Genomic DNA, 9,745 nt, shown 5'->3' with positions numbered 1-9,745 from the left:
CACAACTGTAAAACATTTTAATAAACCATTCCTCTCACACCATCATGTAAAATCCCCAATAATATACATTTACTGTTCACGGGGTGTGAATACTTTTGCAAGGCTCAGTATGTGCTTGTTAAGGTCAGTGGTTTATACAGTACAAACTAACCCTTGGTTTTGATGAAGCTGTGGAAGTTATGTAGCAATGATCACGTGTCACTCCTGACCCGGAAGTAGGAGAAGGTTTAGAGCCGCGTGAGGAGGGGCGTGGTCTAATCATCATAATCAACAACACGGACGGAGCAGCTCCTTTAAAGGACATTAGCATACAGAGTGACGTGTCCGGCTGAGGGGCGTGGCTTCGGCTGAACTCGTGTCCGGGCAAAACACGCGAGCGTCTCTCTCTTTACAGCGCTTCTTTACAAACAAGTTGTTAGAGCGGAGTGCAGCGGTGTGTGTGTGTGTGTGTGTGTGTGTGCTCGGATTTACACCACAGAGAGGATCTATCGGCTCGGTCACCACCTGCACACATCTGATCAGAAATAACATCAATCAGAAAAACTGTGGCGGTAAGTCGCGCGCTTCCTGTACGGAATGTCAACTTGTTTACATCAAAAGAAAGAAAGAAAGAGTGTCAGATTGATCTGAGGCACGTGATCATGCAGATGGAGGGGGTGAATATTTATGGAAAAGGTGATCAGTGTGAGTAAATCAGCATGTCAGTGTGTTGTTATTGTTATAATAATAATAATAATAATAATAATGATGATGATGATGTCATCTGTGTCGCAGTTTGATGATGCTTATGACTAATGATAATTGATAAATAATAATAATAATAATAATGATGATAATGATGATGATGATGATGGTCAGAGTGCAGACACACACACACACACACACACCAGTCTGATCTACAGCTAAGAGTCAGATCCATCAGATACACACTGTGTCATGTGGAGTTTATACAGTTTGGTGATTTCCCTTCTCTAACACACACACACACACACACACACACATTGCTGCAGCTGCTCAGTGTGTCACAGTGTGTGTGTGTGTGTTACAGACTGGACTGGTGTTGAGATGAGTTGATGTGTGTTGGGGTTTTCCTGCTTTAATCTTACACTCACATTAACTAATGAGAAGTGTGTTAGTGTGATAGGAAGTGGTGTGGTATTGTGTGTGTGTGTGTGTGTGTGTGTGTGTGTTTTAGTCATCAGGAGTGTTGGTGTGGGTATTAATGCACCAAGTCCAGTCAGGTGTGTTAGAGCAGGCAAACACTGATGGACCTCAAGTGTGTCCAGGTGTTAAATGAACTGTCTGATGGTACTGAAGGTGTCCAGGTGTTTGGTGTTGGATCTGTCAGTGTGGAGATGTTCAGTGTTGGAGTGTTTGGTTTGTTAGTGTGAAGATGAGATGTTCAGTGTTTGAGTGTTTGGTTTGTTAGTGTGAAGATGTTCAGTGTTCAGCTGATGGTTCCTGGGTTTATAAGTGATTGTTTTTCCATCTCTCAGTATTAAGGTGTTTGGTGTTGAGTTTGTCGGTGTTGTTGTACTGCTTGGTGTTCAGTCTGTCAGTGTGGAGGTGTTCAAGTTTAAGTCTTTGTTGTTGGGTTTATTGGTTTGGAGGTCTTATGCGTTTAGTGCTGAGATTGTTGGTGTGAAGGTGCTTAGTGTTGAATTTGTCCATAAGAAGGTAAATTTTTCCAGGGTGGAAGTGTGGTTGCACTGTTTAGTGGTAAAGTCTTCAGTGTGGAGGTGTTTGGTGTTGAGCTGTTCCATGTTTGGCTTCTTTCAACATTGAGTTTGTCAGTGTGCAGATTTTCGCTGTGGACCATTCAGCGTTAGGTTGTTCAGTACTGATGTTTGTGTGGTGTTGATTAGTTACTTTTAGTCTTTGTAGATGTTGAGGTGTGGAGCTGAATAATACTAATAATATAATTCATATATATATATATATATTTTTTTTTTTTTCCAGAGACAGGAAGAAATGCGCTAAATGGCTCCATGGTTACAGTCACAGCTTACAGCATCTATCTGACCTGTTAGCCGATGTTATTTTTCAGTACGCTAACACGTAATTAATATCTAATTAGCAATAATAGTTATTGTAACAGGAGTTGAGGGTCGAGCTCAGGGTCATTTCCACACCGTTATTTCAGGACAGGTTGAGTCCTCATTATTATGGCTAGCCCTTATTGTTCATACTGAAATGTAATTAGCATACATATTAGCTGTTATACGGTAACACTAACATTCCGCATCTGAATCCACAACACGGTAAACCAGACTAAGGATCACATCAACCTCCCGTCTCTCAGTTCCTGATTCCGCGCGCATTTGAATTGGCTGCTTTGTTTTCCTCGAAACTCTGGAACTTTCCCTTATTTGACTGTGATGACTCGGCAGTTACGCTGATGTCACATCGCTGCTAAGAGAGCTAGCGAAACACGTACAGGGATGAGGACGGGGTCAGTTTGACCTTAATGACCCTAAAAAAAAACATTGGTTTACTGTTCGTCACGTCTTATGTCACATTTTAAAAAAACAAGACAATAACGGCGGTTCAACATGCTAACCTGAGGGGGCGATCGTAGCCAGTTAGCAAAAATGTACTCGCATCTCTGTTTTATACACATATTTAAACAGACAAGTAAGTATGCTAACGGTAAATGATTTCTATACAGGAGGCATACAGGTCTGTATACCTCGTACATAAAGGATGGTGCTGTCCAAAAGTATTGGCACACTTCGTGAAAAGGTCTAGAAATGGCTGCATAAATGTACAACATTTAAAATATAACAAAGGTTAGCATGTGCAATACACAACATCATAACAAATATTCAGAACTATTAATGTGCGCAAGTATAAGTTTGTACAGCTTCATCGTTTGGTGCCTGTAATTTCCTTTCCACAGTACACGTTTTATACCTGTATGCTTGTTTCTTTTTGCGCAGGGTGACTTCCGCTGATGGAGGATGACGAGGAGGATACGCCTTTACCGTTTACAGTCGCACCGCTCGAGATCGCAGACGTCCAACGAGGGAACATGCCGCTGATTCAGACTACGCCGCGCTTCCGGAACCCGGGTTCCGTCCCAAACGCGGTCAGTCCGCTCCACCGCTCCCTCCACGGAGCCGTGGGTTTGGGGTTCGTGTCTACACCGTCGGATGATTCACAAGCGCTTCTTCACAGTAAGCAAACGAGTCCTAATTATAACGTAAACTAGTTTACCAGCTCATGTTAGCGCGAGAAAGAGTAAAGGTTTGTGATTGGGTGATCAAAGCTAACCTAAGCTCCGCCCCCTTGTTTAGCTTTAACGCAACAGGACAAGAACGCTGCTCATGACAAGCAGCAGACTTGTGTTACACTGGGTTTAGTAGGTTAGTCTGACATAAGGGACGCAGCCGTGAAGAGTAAAACACGTCATCGTTTACATTTTCTCCTCCGAAATTTTACAGATTTGATCTTCTACCCCGGAGGAGACTCTGGCTTCGGCGTCCGCGTTCCGTCTGCCTCTGAGGAACCGGGAGTAGACGAGCAGCAGGATGAAGGGAAAGGGGACGAGAGAGAGGAGGACAGGACGAGCGTGGAAGTGCAGATCGGACGCAAGCTACGTGAGATCGGGGATCATTTCCAGCAGGAGCACATGCAGCTGGTGAGAGAAACGAGACTCTAACTGACGAGACCACTCAATCGTTCACCGTTAGCGAAATCGCAATACGTTTTCCCGCCTCTCATTTCTATAAGAACAAATTATCCATGATTAATGAGTGTTTTTTCACCACCCAATCAAATCTAGCTCGATAAAACCAAAGCCCCGCCCACTCAAACTAATTTTTTTAATGACCTCTTATATAATTCTAAACATCTGTACAAATCCAAAAGCAGAAAAGAAAGAAATGAATACATTAGTGTAAACCTGGACACATTACCTAGTGGATATAATAATAATAATAATAATAATAATAATAATGGCAGCACATTTTTTCCTTTATTATTAATACTCAAAATATATGTAGATAAATGTATATGTCGATTTAGAAGTGAATTGTTTAATATCGTAATGAAATATACGTAACATTTTCGAAATATATATTTTTAAGTTGGTTAATTAATTAATTATTTCAATGCACTTTTATACGTTTATGCTAAGTCCAAAAAAAAAAAACCCTAAAAACCCTTCGGTAGAGATGTTTAGTAGGTTTGAGTGAGTGTCTCTGTGTGTGTGTGTGTGTGTAGAAGTGATGTTTTCTTGTGTTTATAACATAAAAAAGGGAGAATAATCACGTTAAGCAATCAACGACACTGTAAAGGTTTTAAAAACAGTAAAATTGGGGAGAAATAATTATAAAAATTATTAAAGTATAAAAAGGGGGAAAATAAACTCTAATAAAAAATAATTAAAGATTAAAAGATTACAAATATCAGTTTGTTAGACTATTCTAATCATTCATTTTAAGCTTTATTATATCCACTAGAGATGGTTGACTTTAATGTTTCACACCAAAGATGTGAAACAAGCCAGAGACAGGCCAAGTGTGTGTGAGAGTGTGTGTGTGTGAGGGTGTGTTTTATACAGCAGGCTAAATTTAGCCCTCTGAGTCAGTCATGACATCACCAGTAATGTGACTGCTGCAGGCTAACCTGCTATAGGCTAATGGAACTCTGTGGTCACGTGACCAGGAAGTGCTCCTAAAGATCAAAGAAAAATGTCTAGACTAATAATAATAATAATAATACTGATTATTCTTATACACATTTCTCAGAGCTACAGGAATTTATCCAGTAAAATTTGAAATGATTTCTACTCGTGTATCTGTATTATTATTTTGCCATTCAGTTGTATCAGGCTGGTGTGTGTGTGTGTGTGTGTGAGAGAGTGTTCATGTGACATGGCTTATGCAACACACTGCAACACTTAGCTCCGCCTCCTCACAAAAAGAAAGGGGAAAAAAAAAACCCTCCCAACCCTCCATGACCCTGCGCCTGATTGGATGCCCCTAAGCCCCGCCTCTAGTCCGGTATCTGCAGAGCTCTGATTCGCTGCAGAGATCTTCATGAGAGAGGAGAAAAAAAGATAAAATAGAAAAACAGAGCAACAGCACCCTCTAGTGGTTGTTCCTGAGAGACTCATAAAGTCGTGCGCTAGTGGGAGCGCTAGTGAATCAGAATCAGAAATAATCATGTGAATTATTGACAATAAAGAACTAATAGGTCTGGACTCGTGTCTGTTTCCTCCGCAGTTCCTGCAGCATCAGCGAAACCGGCAGCTGATCTGGTGGCGTTTAGCGAGCACGCTTTACGACTTCCTGTTCCCGAGGGAGTTGGTCAGACACTGAGGAGGTCCGGGGCTCCTGGCGTCTCCCCTCGGGTTACTTGTGCTCTTAAACAGGCCTTTTTGAGGTGAACTTGATAAAAAAAAAAAAAAAAAAAAACGGACAGGAAGTGAGGAGGAGTGCGAGTCGCCGCTGGACGGAGACGGTGTCCCCGCTAACTGCTCACTCAGAAGCCATCTTTACAACCGAGCTAGTTTGGGGGGTGTTTTTTTTTTCGGTCGTGTATTTTAATTCCGCCTATGAGTCTGTGAATGCCTTACAGTGGAGTGAGAGAGATCAAAGGACTTCAGGAAGAAGAGTTACAAAAGATAGAAAATGTGAAGGAGCAGAAAAAAAAACAACTCTATTTTTTTTCGAACAGGTGATTTAAGAAAACCCTTTTTATTTGTATTTTTTATTATCTTGTTTTTGAGACAGTTTTTTGCTGATCTCAGCACAAGTTTCATTGAACAGGTCATTTCTTTTGTGTGGGGAAAAAAACAACAACAACAAACAAAATTCCTTTTGCAATGAGAACATCGATGCACGACAGTCGCCTTAAACTCGATTTTTAACATCTGAGCCTTTAACCTGAGCCTTTAAGATCCTCAGGGCCGAGAGACATTTCACATCCTGAAGGTTTATACTCGCTCTGACCAGACACTTTGTCTCGATACCTTTGCTCAGTCTGAGCTGGACGATTTTTAAACTTTTTGTCATTTACTGAATTCTTAAATTCATTTTAATCTTCTGTTTTTAATATCTGAATTAATTTTCTAATGGGACAAAAAGTTTTTAACAAGGACCTCAGTTGTATTTTGGCACATTTACGATGGGTATTGACTATTTAAATACACATTTGTTTATATAGGATGAGAAATTTAGGTTTTTGATTTGGCTGAAAAATGAATAAAATAAAGAGAAACTCTGTGGACGGACACTGAATATGTTTACAGTCAGGTTTTAAAGTTTTACTACTAACATTTGTACTTTACCTTTTTTTCTAATAACAATTAAAAAAAAGTTGTAACTACAATTTTTTAACTAAGCTTAAATTCTTTTTTTTAAGTTATTGTTTAAGAAAAGAAAAAAACTGTAAATCCTGATTGTAAAATGATATTTAAAACCCGAGCTAATGCAGTGCTGTAAACAATCAGACACCGACTTGGGGTCGGATCTCCTTTTGCTCTACAGTCCTGCTGTTCTGATCAGAAACCTGGTTTGTGTGTCCGAGTGTAAAAACGCCACTGCTTTCAAACGGGTTGTAAAAAACTGTTCATAGTTTTGTGTTTTTTTTAATTTTATTTATCAGATGTTTTTTTTTTTTTTTTTTTTTTTTTAATTCGAATAAGAGATGAAATACGGGAGGATAAGGAAGAGAAAACAATTCCTAATGTAGGTCAAGTTTTCTCAGAAAAAGCCATTTATAAAAGAATTAAGAATTAATTAAGATTTTTTTTTATTTTTTATCACTCTTCCCAAAACTTTGGCCCTTATTTATCAAAGATCTATTCCTTGCACATTTTTAACTTGGATTTTTCCTAATTTCCAAGTTTGTAATTTTCTCATCACAGTACAATTTATATATATATATATAATAACCCACCCTCTTTAAAAAAAAAAAAAACATCACTCATCTAAGTCTATAAAACACTGTGAGCTGTATTTAATCTAATCTAATTTAATCTAGGTAATTATACTCTAAAAAAATAGAAGAAAGTTCAATACTTCGAGTTTGTCTGAACATCTTAAGCTAGCTATTTTTTATTTTTTAATACACAAAGATTTACTATGAAATTAGACTAAAAGTCTAACAATTACAGTTTTTATGAAACAAAAACTAAATAAGATAAATTTGATAAATAAGGGCAAATGCATTTATTTATTCGGTTTTGTTTTGTGACCAAATAGACGGATAGATGCGTTTTTTTTTCTTGTAAGCTTTTATCAGTGTCCAATGAGACGGCCTGATTTTATCACATGACCAGCTCATGAACTGGACCTAACGTGTTCTTACTTTCTTTCTTTCTTTCTGTTTTAAAGAACAGTCATGTTTATTAAGATAATGTTTATTGGGTATAAATGGAGTTGGTGAACAACAATAATGATGATAATAATAATGGATAGTATTTATTTATTTTTGTTGTATATGAGTTTGTAAAATAAAAGCGCTATGAATTTGTATTTACAGGAATATGAGGGATTTATGGATTTATTCCTAATTCTGATAAATGTAAAAAAAAAAAGGGACAAATTTTTAAGTGCTTTATTTAAGAGTGATACGACCTAGATTAAACAAAATTTTATCTAATATATATAAATCTGCATCTATATATCGGATTGGACGAGGGCCGATAAAACAATTCTGCGATATACGGCGATATTACCGTGACGGAAACACTTTAAGTGACTTAACTCCAGAATACGCACAGCTTCTTCACCTGATGTCACACTGAGTATAACGGCGAGATCACAAGTAAACAAGTCCAGTAATATCGTCGCTATTAAGAAACCGATTATCACGATATATCCGAGTTTCTGTGGTTCACCTTCTTCCTCAAACAAGTTCACCGCTACAACCTGGTTTTTATATTTCACTCTTTCAGCAGGTCGATAATTACATTAATGTTATACGATATATAAGAAATAACGCCTACTCTCTCGCACCGTTACAAACTGCACTGCTAATTTTTGTTTTTATCCTCGACATTGTTTCACTCACGAGTCGTGATTTTTATCAGACAATCAGAATCCTAAACGTGCCTTAGGGCCAAACACACACCAGCTCCGTCGCTAACCCTCACACACTCACAGAAGAACGTCATGATCGTCAGTGTCGGCAGTTAAACACGCGCGCCTGATCAGTCGTGCCGCCGTGGACGCCGAGAAATCACAGTCACTGATCACAGACGTTCACTTCTTAACTCCACACTCGACTTGTGACGATGTTATATTTTTATATTATTACCGCGATACTTGCCTAGCGTTTTATCACAGTTTCCTGCAATCAATCTCGCACATGCTTTCGTTCGGTGCCGTACGGCATCGCCTTCCTTTATTAAAGACAGAACTTACGCCGAGCGTCAATCATCACAATACTTCCTGATAACGATTTTAAGAGCACACGAATAGCCACAATTAACAAATAAAAACTAGAGCGAACCTTGAAGCGTAAACACGTACAGGTTGCAGAAGTAAAGCCAGACTTATTTTTACTATTTTAAAGATTTGGTAATGTATTTTACGGCGAGTCGGTTTCATTTCCTGGCAGGAATTTCACTTTTTGCTTGAAACTACAGCTGTATTTTTTACATACGAATGCCCTTTCAAGTGCACTCTTTTCAAGAATTTCAGTGTTGTATAAATCCTGATTTTACTTTCTTCTAAAGATGTGTTCATGTTACAAAAGTTTTTTTTATGTATGTAGAAGAAATGATTATACAGTACTTATGGTTATTTATATGTGGATAAGATGTGCTTTTTTATAGAGTAAATGCTTATGATATCAAAAATGCTGTTAAACTTTTTTTTTTCTATAAAACTCATTAAAGATGTGAATTAAAATTGTGTGTTTTGGTTGTATCTTTTAACCAAAAACCTGACCGAATAAAACTATTATTGTTTTGTGTAGAAATTATAGACAAAAGGAGCAGTTTTATAATCATATATATATTTTTTACAGCTGTTTCTGTTGTACGTTCCTGTAACATTTAATACTATTAATAAAAACACTAATACTACTAGTAATGATAAATATAATGTAAAAAGCACTTTTTCCTAGGACAAAATCTCAGGACTTAAAAATATTATCATAAATAATAAAAAGAAAAGAAATCAAAGATAAAAACCTGTACCTACATGCTGAACTAAGCTATACTGTACTTAATTAGCTAAACAAATAATTACATAAACTGAAATATTTTTCAATTATATGTATGTGTGTGTTTTTTTAAAAAAGGTACTTTAAAAAAATTATTGTACTGGCAGAAATTCCTTTCTCCAAGCTTAAAATTATGAAAATGGTTTTAGGATAAATCTTATGATTAAAAAAAAAAAAGTAAAGCAATACAATCAAACAACAATAACAATCCAGTCAACAATAAAAAGTTAGACCAGTAACTCTATTCCTAAGGTTATTTTTTAAGGGTTAAAATTATATATACTAAGTATAAGGTTATAAAAATATGAACATTAAGGAAAAATATCTAAAAATTTTTAATGTCCCAAAGTGTATTTCTAAAAGAATTGTGGAAAACAACCTATTATAAACATATATATATATATATTATATATTATTTATATTTAATTATATATTCGATGTGTATAGATAGAAGTGTTAGATATAACAACTGTATGTGGTTTGACTTTGATAAGAGCTTCATTTGTACCTTATTATTTCATCTTATTCACAGAATCAGTCTAAAGTCTGGACCAAAACTGTCCAT

At 37.0% G+C, this 9,745-nt stretch overlaps 1 protein-coding gene across 2 annotated transcripts; it reads left to right on the top strand.

Moving 5' to 3' along the window:
• Window positions 1-414: 414 nt before the first annotated feature.
• On the top strand, window positions 415-8,858 carry bmf2 (BCL2 modifying factor 2). Of its 2 annotated transcripts, none has more exons than XM_053491134.1 (4): window positions 415-551; window positions 2,940-3,176; window positions 3,444-3,640; window positions 5,229-8,858. In XM_053491134.1, the coding sequence occupies exons 2-4, from the start codon at window positions 2,954-2,956 to the stop codon at window positions 5,322-5,324; spliced, it is 516 nt and encodes a 171-aa protein (XP_053347109.1). In that variant the 5' UTR covers window positions 415-551; window positions 2,940-2,953; the 3' UTR covers window positions 5,325-8,858. The 2 variants fall into 2 exon arrangements, with proteins under 2 accessions (XP_053347109.1, XP_053347110.1); XM_053491135.1 differs by lacking the exon at window positions 415-551 and adding an exon at window positions 569-684.
• The last annotated feature ends 887 nt before the right edge of the window (window positions 8,859-9,745 follow it).

The sequence above is a fragment of the Clarias gariepinus genome, chromosome 2 (assembly GCF_024256425.1).
Source record: "Clarias gariepinus isolate MV-2021 ecotype Netherlands chromosome 2, CGAR_prim_01v2, whole genome shotgun sequence".
Lineage (NCBI taxonomy): Eukaryota > Metazoa > Chordata > Actinopteri > Siluriformes > Clariidae > Clarias > Clarias gariepinus.
This window is presented reverse-complemented; position numbering and strand designations above follow the sequence as displayed.

Excerpts from the sequence above, each read along its gene's own strand:
- bmf2 (XM_053491134.1), top strand. The coding sequence starts at position 2,954 with ATGGAGGATGACGAGGAGGATACGCCTTTACCGTTTACAGTCGCACCG. Across the intron at positions 3,177-3,443 it reads TTCACAAGCGCTTCTTCACA|ATTTGATCTTCTACCCCGGA; the intron begins GTAAGCAAACGA and ends GAAATTTTACAG. Across the intron at positions 3,641-5,228 it reads AGCAGGAGCACATGCAGCTG|TTCCTGCAGCATCAGCGAAA; the intron begins GTGAGAGAAACG and ends TTTCCTCCGCAG.